General features: G+C 39.3%; 1 protein-coding gene across 7 annotated transcripts in view; it reads left to right on the forward strand.

Annotated features, from left to right (window-relative positions):
- Nucleotides 1-19,874, forward strand: part of LOC131046734 (uncharacterized) — a 267,983-nt gene that overhangs the window by 78,429 nt on the left and 169,680 nt on the right. For all 7 annotated transcript variants that reach the window (XM_057980518.2, XM_057980525.2, XM_057980524.2 and 4 more), the window contains 2 exons: nucleotides 6,109-6,199; nucleotides 9,948-10,303. In XM_057980518.2, coding sequence (XP_057836501.2) covers nucleotides 6,109-6,199; nucleotides 9,948-10,303 — 447 coding nt within the window. The remainder of the gene's footprint in view (nucleotides 1-6,108; nucleotides 6,200-9,947; nucleotides 10,304-19,874) is intronic.

Raw genomic sequence — 19,874 nt, forward strand, 5'->3', positions numbered from 1 at the left:
TGATCCGCATATTGTTTCTGCTGATTTTGTGCCTTAGCAATATTCTCCTTAAGAGTCTTCACAATGTCTTGGCTCTCCTGCAACAAATCCCCAGCACTAGGCACTCTACTGTCACTCAGCAAAAGGTCCATGAAGTTGGGCGCCTCATACCCATATAATGCCATGAAAGGTGACATCTGTATAGACATGTGATAAGTGGAATTGTAGCAATACTTGCATAGATAAATCCACTTAACCCAAGCCTTCTGCTGCCCTGCTATGTAGTTTCTGAGGTATCCCTCCACCCATTCGTTGACTATCTCAGTCTGTCCATCTGTCTGAGGGTGGTAGCTAGTACTCGGAGTGAGCTCTGTCCCGCATAACCTGAACAACTCCTACTAGAAGTGACTCATAAACCTGCTGTCCCTGTCACTGACTATGCTCCGAGGTAGGCCATGTAATCTGAACACCTCACGGAAGAATAACTCTGCCACCTGCGTAGCAGTGTATGTAGTCGTGATCGGAAAGAAGTGGGCAAACTTTGTAAGCCGGTCCACAACAACATATATACAGTCTCTGCCCTGAGCTCTCGGTAGTCCTGTGATGAAATCCATCGACAAACACTCCCACTTCCTATCAGGAATCGGAAGTGGCTGTAATAATCCGGCAGGGTAAAAGTGTTCTTGTTTATTCTGCTGACAAGTAGGACACTCTCTAACATACTGCAACACCTCAGCTTTGAGCCCTTTCCAAGAAAAGCGCTCATGAATCTGCCGGTAGGTTTTATAAAAACCCGGATGTCCTGCCACGGGTGAGTCATGATAAACTCTCAACACCATCCTCCTCACCTCTGAGCCTGGCACCAAATAGATACGCCCTTTGTAAATGATGAGCTCATTCACAAGGGTGAAATCACTATCCTGAACCGATCCATCTATGAATCCTGATGCCCACGTATCCTTTGCATACTCTGCAAGGATCAAATGCCTCCAATCCTCTGATATATCTGTCATCAAGCTCAAATGGGGTCTGTGTGACAAGGCGTCTGCTACTACATTCTGTGTCCCCTTGAAATAGGTGATATCAAAATCATATGCCTGCAATTTACTCACCCATTTCTGTTGCATGTCAGTAAGCTCTCGCTGCCCCAGGAAATGTTTCAAACTGTTGTGGTCCGTTTTTATGCAGAATTTGCTGCCCACCAAGTACTACCTGAATTTGGCCAAAGCATGCATTATGGCCAACATTTGCTTGTCATAAATGCTGACACTCCGCTCAGGTCCCTTGAGCTTCCTACTCTCATATACAATCGGGTGCTTGTCCTGCATAAGCACTGCTCCCACACCCTCACCAGATGCATCACAATGTAACTCAAAAGGCTTGCTGAAGTCTGGTAATGCTAGAACTGGACATGAAGTCATCAACTCCTTGAACTTATCAAAACACTCCTGTGCCTTAGGAGTCCATAGGAAAGCCCCCTTCTTCATCAAATCGGTCAAGGGTGCTGCATGCTTGGAGTAACCACTGACAAATCTCTTGTAGAATCCACACAACCCCAAAAATCCTCTCAACTGTGTAAGGTTGACTGGGCTAGGCCACTCAACAATAGCACGAATCTTCTCAGGATCCATGCGTACGCCCTGTGCACTGATAATGTGACCCAGATATAACAACTCTGATAGGCCCAGATCACATTTTGATTCCTTGGCATACAAGGACTCTCTGCTCAATATGCTCAACACTGTATCCAAATGCTGCAAGTGCTCATCCCATGATTTACTGTAAACCAGGATGTCATCAAAGAAGACTAATACAAATTTTCTCAGCTGATGCTGAAAAACCCTATTCATCGTGGACTGGAAAGTAGCCAGAGCATTAGTTAGCCCAAATGGCATAACTACGAACTCAAAATGTCCACAGTGACACCTGAATGCTGTCTTTTCTATATCCTGCTCTCGAACTCGGATTTGATGATAGCTCGATCTCAAATCTATCTTGGAGAAGAAACATGCTCCATGCAGCTCATCTAACAACTCATCAATCCGTGGGATGGGGTACCTGTTTTTAATTGTCTTTTTATTCAGGACCCTGTAATCAATACACATCCGGAGTGTACCATCTTTCTTCTTCACTAACACCACTGAAGAAGCAAAAGGAGATTTACTTGGTCTGATGTGACCCATGGCGAGTAATTCCTTGATGGTCTTTTCTATCTCATCCTTCAGTCTCTTCGGATGCCTGTATGGTGTGATCATCATGGGCTTTGCTCCCTCTTCCAACTCAATGACATGCTCAATACCTCTGTCAGGAGGTCTACTTGGGGGAATCTCACTGAAGACCTTATAATGCTTAATCCTCAGCTCCTCTATGTCCGGATGATATTCCAATTTCTGCTGCCCGTGTGCTGGCATGAAAGTGAAACGTACTGCCCATTCAGTATGTGTGTTTTTCCATCCGCCTGAAACTTCATCTCCATCTGTTTCAGATCAAGAGTGAATACTCCTATGTCATGTAGCCAAGTCATCCCAAGTACCAAATCTGTGTTGCCCATATTCACCACATAGAAATCAGCCTTGAAGTCAAAATTATTTATCTTCAAGGGTAAGTATGTGATCTTCCTATCACACTTGAGGACATAGCCATCAGCCACCCTCACTCTTAAGCCCTCAAACTGCTCAGTCTGTATCCCACGCCTCTCAACTAATCTGGCATCAATGAAATTATGTGTGGCACTTGTATCAAGCAAAGTGATAACCCGCTGTCCAGCCAACACTCCTCTCATTCTAAATGAGCCCTCCTGCTGTACACTAGTGAGACGCGCCTCCTTAAGTCTTCCTTCAGACTTATCCTCACCGTTGGTCATTTTGTTGAAGTGCTCATCTTCTGTGCCTCCCTGTTCTTCATCAGATTCTTCTTTATCTGCTTGCTGGTCTGAATTTTCAGAATTTGAGTCCTCGTAATAGGCCCACATAACCCTGTTTGCTTTCCCTTTAGGACGCAAAGGACAATCATGATCCCTGTTGTACAGTCCTTTGCAATAGAAACATAATTTCCTCTTCCGCAAATCATTAAGAGTGTCTCTATCAAGGGGTGCAAAAGACTTATCCTTATTGTTAGTTTTGGACCTTGCCTGTTCAGGTCTTTTGAAGAACGGTTTGTTGTCTTTGCTGGAAGATGCCCCTTTTGCATGAAACTTGTTTGCGGATGCTGCAGGTTCCATGTCTCTGGCCTTACCCATAGCCTCCTGCAGTGTGGGAGAATTGAACGCTTTAACCCAACCCCTCAGTGGTTCGGTTAATCCCTCACAAAATAGAACTATCAGTCTCTTTTCAGAGATATCTGGTACCAACACTGCCAAGCGCTGAAATTCATTAATAAATTGGTCCAAACTTCCTGTCTGTTTCAGCTGAGCTAGCTCTCCGAAGTAAAGCTCAGGGTCCTTTCTGTCAAACCTCTCTACCAACCTGTCAACAAACTCCTAGTATGAAGTCACCTGATTGTGCTGAAGCGTGATCAATCCATGGTACCACCAATCATGTGCTACCCCCTCCAGATGTAATGTGGCATATTTAATTGCCTCCATTTCTGTCATAGGTCTCAAGGCTAAGAAAGTGTCCAGCTTGTGAATCCAAGCTTGTGCTGTCGATCTCCTGCTGCCGTCAAAAGTGGGTAGTGTAAGCTTGCCTGCAGCAGGCTTCAACTCACTATACTGGCGGGGTCTCCTGTCCCGTCTCATGGAGCGGTAATGCTCTCTCCTCTGATTGACAAACCTATCAAAAGGAATCCGCTCTCGAACCTGTGGCGTTAAGAGTTCCCATTCATCATTTGCTGCCATAAGGTTATCTGCAAACATCTCTTCACCCGCCTCTTCTACCTGCTCCTCTACCGGTTCATCTCTGACAAAAGTAGGGCATGTAGGTTTGTCTGCCGTCCTGGATCGTGTCCTCCGAGCCCGTGGGGGACCATTCTCACTCTGATTATCCACTTGTTCTCTATTCTGCCTCGCTGGTGGAGCCATGCGCTCCATCATGGCTGTGAGTGCCTATAACGTCTGAGCCATCTGCTGCTGCCCAGTAGTCATAACTCTGAAAAATTCTCTAGTCTCCTGATCATCATTATTCCTGTGGCCTCTGGGTGGGCTATTTGACTGCCTCTCACCCATGGCGTCTGGTAGCCTGTCTACCTGTTCTCCTTCCAAGAGTGCCCTTCTGCGTGTGTAATACCTGTGAGAACCAACTTCTTTCTGCTGCATGTAAATTTCGTAACCCTCAGGATGGCAGGAAATTAGCTCTGATACCACTGTAATATCCCTTGCCCAAATTGACTGATTTTGGCTCAAGGAATATTGTCAAACACTTTGTATGCTGTCTTTCTCTATTCTGATTTTTGTATTTCAGATTGTTTGATACACTTTGAAAGTTGCCAAGAAATTTAGGAAGTTCACAAATGATGTTGACAATACCTCTTACAATGAACTAGTATGCGAGTGCAGTTCTTTTTGGTATTTTCAATGCATATACATGAAAACTAGATATGGAATGCATACCTACAGCCAACTGACATTTCGACAAACAACTGGCATGCAACTATTATGCTGATCATATATGCTATTAAAAGGACATTTCGTCAAACAAATGGTATGCAACATATATCTTCTTTATTGAATTCATTCCTAAGTACAATGCTGCTATGGATTTGCCAAGACTAATTGGCTTACAAAAAGACTACAGCAATGTCAAATCTGATTCTAAGTTATCACTTACAACAGCAAAATTATATGCCTAAGATTTCAATACTAACTACTAATAGTTGCAAGAGGAACTTGATAATAGTGATGCTCAATGATAGAGATGAAAGTTGCAATCGGAATCAAGCACAAATACTGTAGCGTGGCACTGTTCACGCGCACTGTTCATGCGCACTGTTCATGGGTACTGTTCATGCGCACTGTAGCAGCAAGAACAAACTTTTAAAAGAACGATTACTAATGGCTGCCAATGAGTCTTCAGGTTTGCACTCGATAGTCCTCAATATTCTTCAAACCCTTTCTGTTATTCCTTTACTTTAAGCACAAATAGAACTCCATAGTGAAGCTCTCCTGAAATGCCAAATTCAGTGGACATTTCACCACCTCAAATGGCTGCAACACTGAAGAATTGACGCTCTCCAATGGCTAACTGAAATCAGAAACCCTTGGCTTCTTCTCCCAATTTCATATTAAATGCAATTGACAATAATCCGATGATAAGAAAGAACCTCTCATGTTAATTTATTCTTTCCTTGTAGGAGCTCACTTACTTTTCTTCCCAATGTGGGATAAAATATTTTCTTGTATTTGCACCTTATAATATTAAAGTGACTTTATTATTATAAGTTACTTTATAACTTTATAATAACATTAAAATATTTAAATAAATCACTTAAGTCACTTTAATATTATAAGTTACTTTATAACTTTATAATAACATTAAAATATTTAAATAAATCACTTAAGTCACTTAAACTTTAATATCTCTTGAAATACTTGTCAGATTGCTATGCCGTCTGAAATAGGAATCTCTCCTCATAATTCCCCATGTGACCAAACACACTTTCTAAAAATAGAAAGGGTCCATCTCTATTACCCCTGACTTACTATACATAGTAAGTATGGCAAATGGAGTCCAAATGATATCGAACAAAGGCCAATTCCCTGAATGTTGGAGAAGAATCAATCCTCAGAAGACCCTCTAACCATCCACATTAGCCTACGAGGGTCCAATTATAGTCTAATCATTGGCTAGCATGATGTCACTAGCTAGAAGGGGACATCACACTATGGCTTGGTTTGATTTATATTTAGTTTACCTTAAACAAACATCACTTGAATGTTATTATCAGCCAGTAGACTGCATAGTTGTAATGGAAAGAGGTTAAATGTTTGTCAATTTGAAGTAGCCATAAAATATTGAGTTCATTGTTGTACCCTTATGAAGTTGCATGGTATGCCCATAAATCAAGTGTATTGTGTATCTTGAATGACACAATGACTTGCCTTTTTTCAACTACAACAAATGCTCTGTAGAATTTATTATTTTTATTTATCAAAGTGCAAATTTAAATATGGTTGTCTTGTCAAAATTTTTGCAGGGTAAAAGCCAATTGGTTACCCTGCATGGATACAAATGCATTGTGCCTAAGAAGGTTGTAGCAGTTGGCATTACGAATATTGCTGAAGATGGTAACTTCCCACTCTTTCAGTTTTGACACTCATTTCATCATTTGACACATCTTTGTCTGTTTTGATTTGTTAAACATATAATCTTTTGCATACCCTCTTGTTGGAAAATCCCCGTCTATGTTTTATGATTAGCAGGGAAAAAGTATATTGCATAATTTGTATTATGGCTTCTTTTCATTCCAACTAATAATAAACTGCAACAATTTTGGAAAATACCTTTACACTAATGCTGTGTAAGTTTTTAGTAAAAAATTAAATATTCATGCTTGTATGGTGTGCATCTAATATCAAGGCATTTGTGACATGCAGATACAGAATGAGCATAGGATGCAACATTTAGTTGCTACATTAGGTGGTGTGTATAGCTGATATTTTATAGATCTAATTACTACATTAGGTGGCGTGCATAGCTGGTATTTTATAGATCTAATTACTTATGTCCTTGAGTTGATGGTTTAGACTTATGTCAATCGTAAGGATGAAAGTTTATAGATGTAGAAATCCCCAGTTAGTTTCTACATATTAAGACTACCTCCAGAAGTACTTGAGTCCCCCCATTCAGGTGTAGCTAATGTAAGCTGGACACCTAAATCTTTGGCCTTCAGAGGCTGATCTTCGGTACTCTTGATGTTGGAAGGGAGCTGAAAAGGCCCAACTTCATCAATCGCATCCCTGCTAAATGTCAACATAAGTCAGCATCTAGGCTTTATGATTTTCACTGTACCTTGTAATAATCAACTTTTGACTCTTTAAGTCCAACTTGGTTCTCTTGTCATATGGAATCTATTCATATGCAGTAGAACCAAAAACTTTAAGAAGACTCACCTTTGGTTTCTTCCTAGACCATGCCTACTATGGGGTCTTCTCCTTCATTGTGTATGCTGGAGACTTGTTGAGAAGATAAACTGCAGTGTAAATTGCCTCAGCCCAAAACTTCTTGGGAACACTCCTATTCTCCAACATACATTGGGCCATCTTTATAGTAGTACGGTTCCTTCTCTCAATGCTGTGGAGTATAGTGTGTTGTGAATTGATGTTTAATTCCATGTTTAGCACAAAAGTTAGTGAATTCGTTTGAGCAAAATTCAGCTCCATTATCGGATCTAAAACTTACGATGTCACATCTTGACTATTTCTCTACTAATGACTTAAACTTATGAATATTCTTAAACACATCTGATCTTGATTGCAAGAAAAACATTCACATTTTCCTACTAAAATCATCAACGAAAAAGAGAAAATGCTTGGCACTAGTGATCGATACCATATTCATTGGTCCACAAATGTCTACATGAACCGGGTATAGGACTCTTGAGGCTCTCCAAGCGTTTCCATTTTAAAAAGGAGTTTCGTGTTGCTTCCTTGCTTGGCTAGCTCTGCAAACACCCTATATTTGCTGTTGTGTATCAGGTAAAGCTCTAACAAGTTCTCTCGTGCCAACTGAGGGAGGTAGTTTAGGTTGACATGCCATATCGCTGATGCCATAGTATACTTATGTTAGATGCACTCTTGGCTGCCAATGCATGCTTTGGAACTTCTCCTATATCAACAGGCAGATACAAATCATGATCATCTATAGCAATAGCAATAGTATTCTTGGATTCTTCGTCAACAATATAGCATTTGTGTTTGCCAAATATGACATCCAGATTGGGACAATGGTGCGTAATCGGACTCATTGAGAGCAAATAGGGCTCTATTCCTGAAACAAAGTACACATTGAGAAAAATAAGATTTTTTTTCCCCCAAAAGTGATTTACATATTCCTTTTGCCAACAATTGTGTGTTAATGCATGATAGCTTCGGTAAGATAAATGATTGAATGAGAGATAAATGAAGTCTCTCATTCAATCATTTATCATATCGATAACTATTATAAAACCTTCAAGCAATTAATTCCTCTTTGATAGCCATTCTACATTTGCATATAAATAACCTATTCATTGATAATCATACTGTATATTTTGTTTATGTTCATCGATTACTAAATCTTGCATTTCAATTTATATCGATTAACATAAATTAATGATAAATAAATGATTAATGAAAATACCGATTAATAGCGGGTTGCATATGATATATCGGGTGGCATAATAATAAAGGCTACCGATAGTTATCGGGTGTTAAGCCTACACCGATAGTTATCGGTTGTTAAGGCTAACATGCCGATAACTATCGGCTGTTAACATTGTGCGAACACCGATAGACATTGGTTGTTATAATAACTCCACACCGATTGACATTAACGTTGAAACATGCATTTGTTTAGTATAAACAAAGAGGCACGATCAAGTAATGTCTTGATCGGTCTTGACCGATCAAGGCATTGCTTGATCGTACCCCATTTGTTAATACTTATATTGAGTGGCATTTGTGAGATACGACATAGAAAATATTAAATGCTTCTCTCACCTGCCACAAACAAGAAGATAGTCAGATTCATACATTAAGGCAATAAGATATAAAACAAGATTATTTAATAGAATATAACTTGCATATTGAATGTAAACTGAACATCATTTTCATTGTGTACTCACCACCACTGGAGATCACTGAATCTGAGCAAGCTGTGTGCTTCGTGAACCAATCTTTTCTGTGAGTGAGATGATGCTCCAAAATCAATGTGCCTCAGAGAAGAATTTGATTGATTTGCTGGTCATTTGGCCATGAAAGCATAGATGGCTGACAACTTTTTCTTAGAATGCTTTGTGACACGAGGCTTTTGTGGAGGACTTTCCTAGTTTGATTTTTATTCAGCTGACCTCTTTGTAGTGCTTCTTCATATGATCAAGCTTACCACAATAATGATCATGTGACAGTTTTCAGATGCTTGGAGGTATCTTCATTCTTCCTTTGAGGCCACTTGCTTTTGCCCTTGTCCTTGGCTGCAAAGGCCTGTTTCACTCTTGTTGTATCACTACTGCTACCAAATTGCTTGTTCCATCTGTGCTGTTGCAAGAGCTTGTTGCACACATCTTTGAACTTCAGGTCATCAGTTGGAGATGTATTGTTGAGTGTCTCAAGGAAATGTTCACATGCCCGTGGTAAGCTTTTCAACATTATGACAACCATATCTTATTCTTCCATCTTGTAGCCTACGGCTTCCGATTGATTGTGTATTTCTTTGACCTTCATCAAATAATCCTGCAAAGACATCATCCATCATGATTGAGAAAAGCATAATTTTAAGGAAGAAGGTCTTGCCTTTATTTGATGTCTCTTGTGGATTCTGGAGTTGCTTTCATATCCCAGCAAAGGTTTTGTTTGTTTGAACCTCTAAAAGTGTTTCATTGATTATTAATAACTTGGGTAGCATGATGGCTTCTCGATCATGCTCGTCAAATTTGTCATTGTCTTTACCCATAACTGTTGGCCGAGTGTCAGTACTGAGGGCAATTTGATTGAGGCATTTGTACTCGAAGATTGTGAGCATCCACTATTCCAAAGTGTAGTAAGTTCTGCCATTGAAACGCTGACTGCCTTTGAACATGTTGGGTAATGAATCCATACCTCATGCAATCCAAAGTCACGAAAAATAAAATAACTTGTTGGTAGCTGCCAATTGGTTATTTGTACAATAATGCATTAGTTGATCTGGGTTTGGAAGACGGTAGTCATTTGAATTTTTGCAAGACTTTTATAGGATCAGGCCAATAAATTTATGCTTATAAATAAAATGTTGTAGAATCTGTGTGTCTAATTCCAATTTGAGATGGTGATCTGATTCTTTTTTGGTTTCTTTTTGCAGGGATTTCTGTTATTGAAAGCTTGCAATCACTATTACCAGTTTTACTTGAAGAATGGGCAGAGTGTAGTCCATCAGTTTGCTCATTACCTAATCCTGATAATCTTTGTCTCCAATGTATGCTTTTCATACTCCAGGGATTTTTTCTTATATTTAAGTGCACGAGGACAGAACCATATGGTTCAAATGAAACTAACTATGGAGCATATGGTTCAAATGAATCTTCCTATGGAGCTGGATTGCCAACAATGCAAATGGATGTGGAGATGAAGAAGTGGGTTAAGACCATCCTCCCTTTCCTTGTAGACCGCTTGTTTACATTGTTCCCAGTTAGCCCATCATCTCATTGTTCATATAAGGTCAGGTGCTTTTTTATATTTCTCTGTTTTTGCCTTTGTAGTCTCTGTGTCTATCATTTTGATCATATGTTTTCTCTAGAGCGACTGTTTGTGTTCGGGTGCTTTTCTTTTGTTTATGGTGTATATTAATACTTTTTACTCTGGAAATGTACACTTGATGTGTGTAAAGACCCCTTTGTCCTCTGTGCTGATATTCTCTTGTTTGGTTTGCAACTGGGGTTTGATTTGGTTTTGTAATTTCTGATTTTATTTGCTTTTTGAAAATTTTCAGATATGATGAATGCAGAATATAGACAAATATTCATACACAACTAACTTCAACTCAATTGCATATATAATTACATTAAGTTTATAGAAATAGCATATTTCCAGCACTTGAAACCCTTGAACTATTTAGAATCAAAAAAAGCAATTACAAATGGAATGATTGGAACCTGAAATTCTGATTCGAAATGCTGCATAGATTTTTTCCTATAGCAGGCCGCTGCCCCCGAGATCATTTTTAGAATTTTTGAATACCTGTAATGCAAAATCGCCCAAGCCCTAGATGGTACGGCTGGGTGAGAAGTGTAGCTGGGCTGAGAAGAAATTTATACGGCCTGTAGCAGCTATAAATGTTGACAATCCTTATATATTGAATCTGCTATTGATTCAACTCTTTCTCCTCCTTCAATTGATGAAAACTTGAAGAAATACTTTGCAGTTTAAGCACAATTTGGACTCCTGATGTGAAGCCCGCCTGTAGACCAAATTCCGAAGATATTTCACTCCCTCAAATGATCGCACATTGAAGATTATCCGTTCTCCAATGGCTGCTTGCATGCTGAAAACCCTGGCTTTCTCTTGCAGAGAGAAATTCATGAACACAAAAAATGCAATAATGATGCCTTAGTTTGATTTTCAAAGGCTTTTATATATTCTCCATGAAGGGGGTCGAATTTCTCCTAAACTTAATTTCACCCCCTTGGCCTAGGCACCTCACTTAAGTAATCAATTGGCCCCTTTTTAATGATGCAAAGACCCCTTCTTTATGAAATATTAATAACTTTATAATATAACATTAAATGCCTTATTATAATTGATTATTAATAAAGTGTTCACTTTATTAATAATTAAATAATCATAACTCCCCAAATAATCTATTTCTCAATTTTGTCTGCACTTGGAAGTTAACCATTTTATCCTTTGTATGTGCAACTGCCATACTAAAAATAGAAAGGGTCCCCCTCTATGTAACTCTGACTTACTATAAATAGTAAGTAATGCATACGAAGTCCTGGAGTCCTCAAACGAAAGCCATGACTGCTAACCACTGAACACTAGAGATGATACAAGCCTCAAAAGACCCTCTAACCATCCTCATTAGCCTACGAGGGTTAGAATAATAGACTAATCATCCAAAAATCCATGTTTACTAAAATAGGGACATTACAATGTGAGTTTGTATTATATATTTATCTCAAGTAAGTTCGGCTTACTCATGAAACAAGCATCTCTTGGAAGCAAAATCATTAGTAGGGCAATGGTTCAATTTTATGTTGCACTTTTTACATCATGTATTGCATATTAGATTTGTGTAGTAAATTCAGCTTACGAAACAAGCATCTCTTGGTAGCGGAACCATAAGCAGAGCAGTGATTCAATTTTATGTTGTCACTTTTCACATCATGTATTGTATATTAGATTTGGGTAATTAAAAATAGTGAATTGGAAGTTGTGGTATGTGCAATACAATGCTGTTGGAGGGTATGATAGACAGTTAAAAGTTAGCAGGTTTGATGAAGGTTGTAGATTTTGTGTCAATTTTCCTTCTTGAATTGTTTAGTAGAGTAAAATAAGTGAAGGAACTGCATATACATCGAACACTATGTAGTGGTACATATTCAAATTCAAATATTATGAATTATACATATGATTATAGCTTTATCTTATTATTGAAGCCTATATGTGTGTGTGTATACCCCACACACATGCGCACGCACACACATACACACACACACACACATGCATGTACATGCACACATGAGCGCACACACATACACACACACAAAGCGACACACAAACACACACACATACACATACATACACACACAAACACACACACACACACACACACGTTACTGGGTCCTTCACTTAGACCCCATGGGTCTTGTTGATGTGTCTAAAGTCGCATCGCTGCAACTCTATCCGACCAACGCAGAATATAATGTTCTTGCCGAGTATCCTATCCTCTCTTGTATAAGGAAGCCCTAATGCTGCTTTTAATCGATCAAAGGGGACAACCTCAAGGTTCCAAATATAAGTTCTTGACTGTGGGATAATTCAACGGTCGATGTGTTTTGCTGGGAGCACAAGGGGACTTACGTTTTGCAACAAGTTGGTCAGCATCTGATTCTCGGTCTGGGAAATAAAAGCAAAAGAGAAGGGTTAAGAGACCTAAGATTAGCCAACCTGGTATGCGGGTAGACGGATTCGACATAACCAATCCCTGCTTGGCCAGAATAACTCACAACCTCGCAGGAACGGTGCAATCTTCAAGGGGAGTTGGAAGATTTGTAGATTGCAGGAGCATGGCTAAACACCCAATTCTGGGGCAACTCAGACGGACACCTGCAATTTAACTAAGCATGATTTCAAGGCTCATGCTAACCATTCACAAGGATACACAATCAACATATGCTCAATGGTATGAGCCTGAATCCATTAGATACTTGCATACCAAAAAAGATCTATCTTAACTGCTGAAGGAAACCATGCAAACAGACTAAAACCAAGATGATGAACACCAAATCAATGTCCATATATTGATTTCAGCTGTTATTACAACAATTTGTGCAACTTTTCTACTCTATTCCTAACTACTAAATTCTAACCTATTCTAACTGTCGACAAAAAACTCTAACCCTAAAAATATAACCTTTTACAAGAGAAAGGCCTCTGCCTTTTATAGATTTTACAATTCTGAATCAATGGCCAGGATTGACTGCATCCAAGGGCCCTGGTTTGCCTTCTAGAAGCCTGGCAACTTTAACCCATGCCTACTCAATTCTCAGTTATCCATCCAACCACTCTCTTCAGCTACCGACCACCATTTGACATTAATTCGGTCCTCCTGGCAGTTGGGAATAACTGACTTGTGTCCCCTCATTTTAAATTCATTAGACGGGGCCCACAGTCAGTCTTTTACATATAAACAACTCAGTTTTTAAACTGATTTTCTGGAATTTCTTCCGGCTGTGCATTTCTGACTTTGCACATTTTGAGTGTTCTTTTGCTTTTTTTTTGTCTTCAATCTTGCTGGTGGACTTCAACTCTGATTCAGCGGTGGTGGCATGTTTCCCCATGCTTCGTCTTGCGTTTTGCATTCTTGTATCTTTGCTGGCCAGCGTTGATCACGATCAAGTCCTTTGACGTTTCAGGCCTTCTCCTGGTTCTTCTCGATGACGCCGTCAACCTACAAACAATCAATTTCCATTCCGGATTAATCATTTTGAAAAATTAAATAAATTAATTTAACAATCATATTAAATTTTAACTTTTAAATATCAAGACCCGGGTTTTTGGCAAAATGACAAATCGACCCCCCTCTTTAAGTTGTAATTTCGGCCACTTAGCTTGCAATTCGAACTTATGGACAAAATGCGCAACCCTTGACCCATATTCATATATTCCACCCTTTGCCTTAATGATGAAATTCGGCCAATTGGGGGGGAAATGCGTGACTTTTTCCAATTTCTCACAAAATAAGAGAAAAGGCCGAATTTCATATTAGACACCCCTCTTTTATCAAATTCGGGCTATAGTGCGAAGAAAGCGAACTTAGCACCTGTAGATGAAATTTGAGGTTTGTTCATGAAATGTGCAAATTCAATTCTAATCTCACGAAATTCACTTTCGCCCTTTACTGATGATTTTCGGGGCCTTTGGTGGAAATGCACAATTTTAAATTTTATGTCTTTTTCGGCCATTCACAAGAAAATGTGCGACTTAACTTGGTTGAAGTCGCGCGATCCTAACTCCTTACTGACTTTCGACTCAATGAACCTAAATTGCGTGATTTACTTTCAAATGATTTTTTGAGTATTTAAAGTCATTTTGCGAGTTGCCCTCTTTGCTTCATTTTCGGCCCACATGGTCATTTTGTGCAAATGTGAATCCTTTATTATTTTTGGCCTATGAAATGATTTTGGGCGAATTCAGACTTTTATATGATTTCCGGCTAAATGAGGCCACTTGCGAGCTTTGGTGATTTTCGGCTTATAAGCCGATTTGGTGCGATTTTATATTTCTCCCTTTGCCCTAGCAATGTTGGGCCATTGGAGGAAAATGTGTGATTTATATTTCGAAGCTCAAAATCCTCATTGTGCTCCTGACCTTGGCCATTTTTTGCCGTCTACAAACTCGGCTCTTCAAGCGAATTCATGCGATTTTTGACTTGCGTGATTTTAATTTTTAATGTTTCTCCCTAAAAGCCGATTTTGTGAGCTAGGAATTTTGTTGATTTTCGACTTCTTGCCTTACTTCGCACTTTGATCTTTTAAGCCGAATCCAGGAGATTTTCGATGATCTGAGAGGGGTTATTCAGGCATTTCAGAGAAAGTGTGCGGTTTTGTTTTAGACTCGAACTTTAAAGGCAACTGCACGACTTTGGTATGACTTCGCACTAAACTCGACGTTGGGTAGGTTTTTGAGCGATTTTTAAACCTTTTGCTCTGTGAAACTCGCACGATCTTGGTGAGAATTGCATGATTTTATCTTGCTAAACTTCGGCCATTTTAGGTGGTTTGAGCGATTTTCACCTGGTTTGCAAAAGGCATGAAACTTCCGAACTTTATCTTTTTGCTCACTCCGCTAAGCGAACTCGGGCTTCTAAGGCAACTTACGCGAGGTTTACTTCAAAGCCTTGAACGCTTCCTTCATTCCTCTCTCTCTCGGGCAATGGGGTTCCCCTGTCACAGACGGGGTGTGTGTGCAAAATGCACAACAGGTCTTAGTTTGGTTTGAACTGGGTCCGGGTTTGGATGTGGTTCGTTGTAGGTCCGAGCAGGGTCTGGCCCACAGCGTGTGGGTTTAGTCTTGCCCAACCTGAGCGGACCCGAGGAGAATTTGTGTTGTGAAATGCTTCTGTTGGTGTTCTTGAGGCAAATTTGCCTTTTTTTAAGGTGGTGTTTTGCCAAAAAGGTAATTTTGATCCAACCAACCCTAATTTGTCCACTAAAACCAAAAGTTAAAACTTATTTCATTTATGCTCTATAGAATGAAAACGAAACCGTTTTGCTTCACTGCTCAACTTTCTTTTCTGGTTGCCATCTCTCAAAGAGACTTGAAGATTGATTGTTGCATGCACCAAGTTGGTTCTTGTGCTATTCCTACGTGGTTGTGTTGTGATCTATTTCACACATCACATCATCGTAGATGGGGACCCCTTGTTTTTGCTTTTTAGGATTTTGTCCTAGCTCTACAGTTTCATAAATCCATTTTCTTTGAGAGTTTTGAGTTAGAGTTTTGAAGTCATCCCGAGCCAAATAGAGAAAGCATGCTCAAAATCATGTTTGAATGTTATCAAAGTGCTTAGAAGGTCTGAAGGATGAGGATTGCAATTGCTTTGGGTCATTTTTGACAACTTTCTATTTAAAGGAATTTTTTAATTTTTTGGCACTTTGGGCACATTTTGGGAAGCAGTTTTTTTGGCTTGCTTTTTGCTTTTTTCTGCTTTTTTGAAAGTAGAACTTGGGTTTTGTTCCTCAGTGCCCATGTCTTCAAATTCGAGAAATTTCAAGTACAAAATGTAGGGTTATGTTTTTTTCTGCTTTTTCTGAGGTTAGGGTTTTGATCCTCAGGCCATATTATTGCTGCCCATGTTTTCAAAATAAAAAATTCGGTTTGTAATTGTAAAAAGCAACTGGAGACCCTAATTAGGGTTTTCGTTCTAGAAGATCATTCCTCAAGCCATCTGATCAATATCCATGTCCTTAGAATTGAAAAATTATGTCTTTAAGTGCAAAAAGCAAGGTAAAACCTTAATTGGGGTTTTTTGTTCCAGATGATCCAGGTATGAACATGGCAAGGTCAGAGATGGACATGGCAGTTTGAATGAAGATGTTTGAAAGAAAAAGTGGCATGAAGATGAGAATTCGTCCAAGGGAAGACCAAGTTTGATCAACCAAGCTCATGAAAGAATGGCAAAGCAAAGTGGAAGCATGTCCAAGCTTCTCCAAACCCCGCCTTGTCTAAGGAAGAGTGAAGTCCCCCCTGGAATGAGACACATGAAGTCCGCCTTGGGAGGATTGTCCAAGCATGTCTAAAGTCCGCCCAACTTGGAAGGGATAAAGGCAAAACAAGGTTGGCATCAAATCTTCCATGTCCGCTAGGCATGTATAAGGGATGGTAGGTTGTCTTCCAAGTCCGCCCATGATGGAATGAAGCAAAATGTCAAGGCACCCTCAAACTCCACCAAGGCACAAAGAAAGATGTCCAAGGACATGTCAACTCTGCCTTGTCTTAGAAGACTCAAAGTGTGCCACAAGGAGAGGAATAAAGTAAAACATGTCTAAGACTCTTCCAAGTCCGCCCAAGTTGGAAGAAAGCAAATAAAGCAAAAGATGGCAACACGTTGTTAAAGTCCGCCTAGGCAAGTGTGGAAAGAGACTATCAAAGTCCGCCCTCTAGGAGAAAGACTAAAGCAAACATAAATTGGCTGATGCACTTCAAGGTCCGCCTATGATATGACATACAAGATGGCCAAGACTACTTGAAGTTCGCCTAGGAAGGGAAGAAGATGTGCTGAAAGAAGTTAAACTCCGCCCTACCCAAGTGCATGGCATAAACAAGTGTGAAGTCTGCCCTATGCACATAAATAGATTGTCCTAACATTCATGAAGTCCGCCTATGCTGGATGGAAGGTGGCAAAGAAGTCTTAAAGTCCACCAAAGGTTGGAAAGGGGAAGGTGGCAAAGTAAGTTCCAAGTCTGCTCAAGGAAGGAAAGATTAAAAGTCTAAGCAACATCAAAGTTTGCCCAAGAAGATTGTCCAATGGTCTTCAAAGTCTGCTAGGCATGGAAAAAGGATTAAAGCAAGTTGAAAGATGACACAAGACATGCTAAGTCCGCCTTGGCGTGATATCATTCAAGTCTGCCCAACATGTTAGAAAATTGGCAAGGGATCTTTTGACATGTTAAGGAGAAAAGAAAAAGGTTAGAATTAAGTTAACTAACCAAACAAGATGACAAGTTTGCCGAGTTAGCAAGAAATTTTGGACATGAAAACAAATTTGGCCAAGATGAATAAGACATTAGAACTTGCGAGTTGGCCTAGGCATAAATGGAATATGTGAAGATGCCTAAGCCAGACATGAAAATTCGTCCAAGATTTGAAGATCAAACATGAAGATCAACTTGCCATGACGAAGAGAGAAAATTGGCTAGAGGAAAAATAATTTTGACAAAATAAGCACATAAAATCAAGGGTCAATCAACGAACGGGTTGGAAAATAAAACTTGACACATGAATATTTTTAATTATTTTCCAACACTATTATTTTCGAAGGGAAAATAATTTCAACACTTCGAAATATTTTCAAAAATTTAAGAATTTTAGAAATTGAAAGAAACTTCTAGAAGATTCCTTAGCTAAGGATGGAATTTGAGAGAGAAATAAAACTTTCCATTTTGGAAAGATTTAAAACATTAAAACAAAAAAAAAATGATAAAAAAATTAGAAAAAACAAAAAAACACAAAGATGAAGCTTCTAAGTTAAAATCCTTAAACTCTATATATTTTCAACGAGTCACTTTCAAAATTCACTATTCAGGTTGGAAATTTGGAGACCAATTGAGAAGAAGCTTTCTCTCAGATTTTGGTGAAAATTGATTTTTGAAGAGGAATTGTAAAGGAGTAAAATTTTCCAAGTAATGAAACACAAGAACAAGGAGCTTTTTTGTGATTTTCAGACAGAATTTTCAGGAATTGAAGGTGAATTTCAGTCATAGAGCAATTTTAGTGATCCAAAATGTGAATTTGACTGAATTCTTCTATTATTTTGTTCTTATTTCTCTCAAAATTCATCAATTTTTAGTCCAGATTCTTCACTTTCAGTCTGCTTTTTTCACATAAATTTAGCTTTTTGACGAGTTGAAAGTGAAATTTTCAAGAAAAAGGGTCTGAAAATCAGAATTAAAATTCAGCAAGTTGTCTTGAAAATAATATTGATATTTCATGTGTTATGCAGGTTAATGACCACCAAAGGAGCACCTTCCAAAAAAGCACCAATGAAGTTTGCCACTAAAGGAGTACAACTGAAATCCAAGATCAAATCCAAATGGAAGAATGTCACGACACTGACCTTGGACATATGGACTTAGAAGAATTCAAAAAGAGAATGTATGGGCATGATGGATACCTGCCGACACCCATTGCTTGCCGGATGATGAGAAATGGTATCGTCTAGGCAGTTGGATTTCCACCAGCTAAAGAATGTGCTGAGTTGATAGTTGAGTGTGCTATACACTACAATGCACAATCAAGAGAGATCATTGCACCTGATGGAAGGGTTTTAGCTAATCTTTCAGAGTTAGCCATTCAAGAGACGTTCGGAATTCCAAACTACAATAAAACCTCCTACAAGACCAAAGAAGATACCAAGAGGATCTATGATAATCAGTTTGAACTCTGTGCAGCAAATATTATCAAGTCATGGTTGGAAAAGAAAATACCCCAAGGGAAAGTGCCAAAGAATCTGTTGTGCCCATACTTCAAAAAGAGGAATATGGTGATATCATCCTATTGCTGAATAGAGTAATGGGCAGCCCTTAGGATGTGCCATTTGAGACATGGATGTACTACTTCATAGATGAAATTACCCTGGGAGTCAAGATGTTCAATTGGTCCCGCATAAGCAGCAACAATCTTCATGAACATTTGATAAATTTGGAGAAGACAGTCATTCTACATGAGCTCCTACATTATCTACTCATTGGCCAAAAATTTTAGATATTCTAGATTGTTCTGCAGAGGCGTAGTTGGCAATGGCGAAAATGAATTCAAGTCTTATGACTGTTATCCTCAGCTGCGACTCAAGGAGAAGAGCCATTTCAAGCGAGCCAATGATGCATTTCCGATGTACATCATGTTGTGCCTTGCACACACTCCGTGTCGTCGACAGGGTCCCCCCTTTCTTGGTTTTCCGTCTCGTCCTCGCTCAGGTCTTGAGTAGGGAGTTGCAGTAATTCGCAGAGAAGATGCAACAATTAGGAATTTGAGGCATTAAGGAGATAAAGGAAATTCGCCTTGGAGGTTGATCACAATTTCGTTTGCAAAGGGGAAGATGAATGAAGAGCCTAGTATTGTCAAATCGACGTCGCTCATCAGTAAGCTTAAAGTTTGAAGTTTCAAACTTAGGCAAAACAAAATGTACCTTTTGACGGAATTGCAAAGTGAGAGTAGGGTGAGTGAGCATATCTTTTTTCAAAATCGGCTTCAAGATGCAAGAACGTGAGCCAAAAGGCCAAAATTCTAGTTAGAATACCACAAAGAATTCAAATTCGGCTTAAAAGACTAAAACGTGAGACAAGGT

This window comes from Cryptomeria japonica, chromosome 3 (genome assembly GCF_030272615.1).
Source record: "Cryptomeria japonica chromosome 3, Sugi_1.0, whole genome shotgun sequence".
In the NCBI taxonomy this organism is placed as follows: domain Eukaryota; kingdom Viridiplantae; phylum Streptophyta; class Pinopsida; order Cupressales; family Cupressaceae; genus Cryptomeria; species Cryptomeria japonica.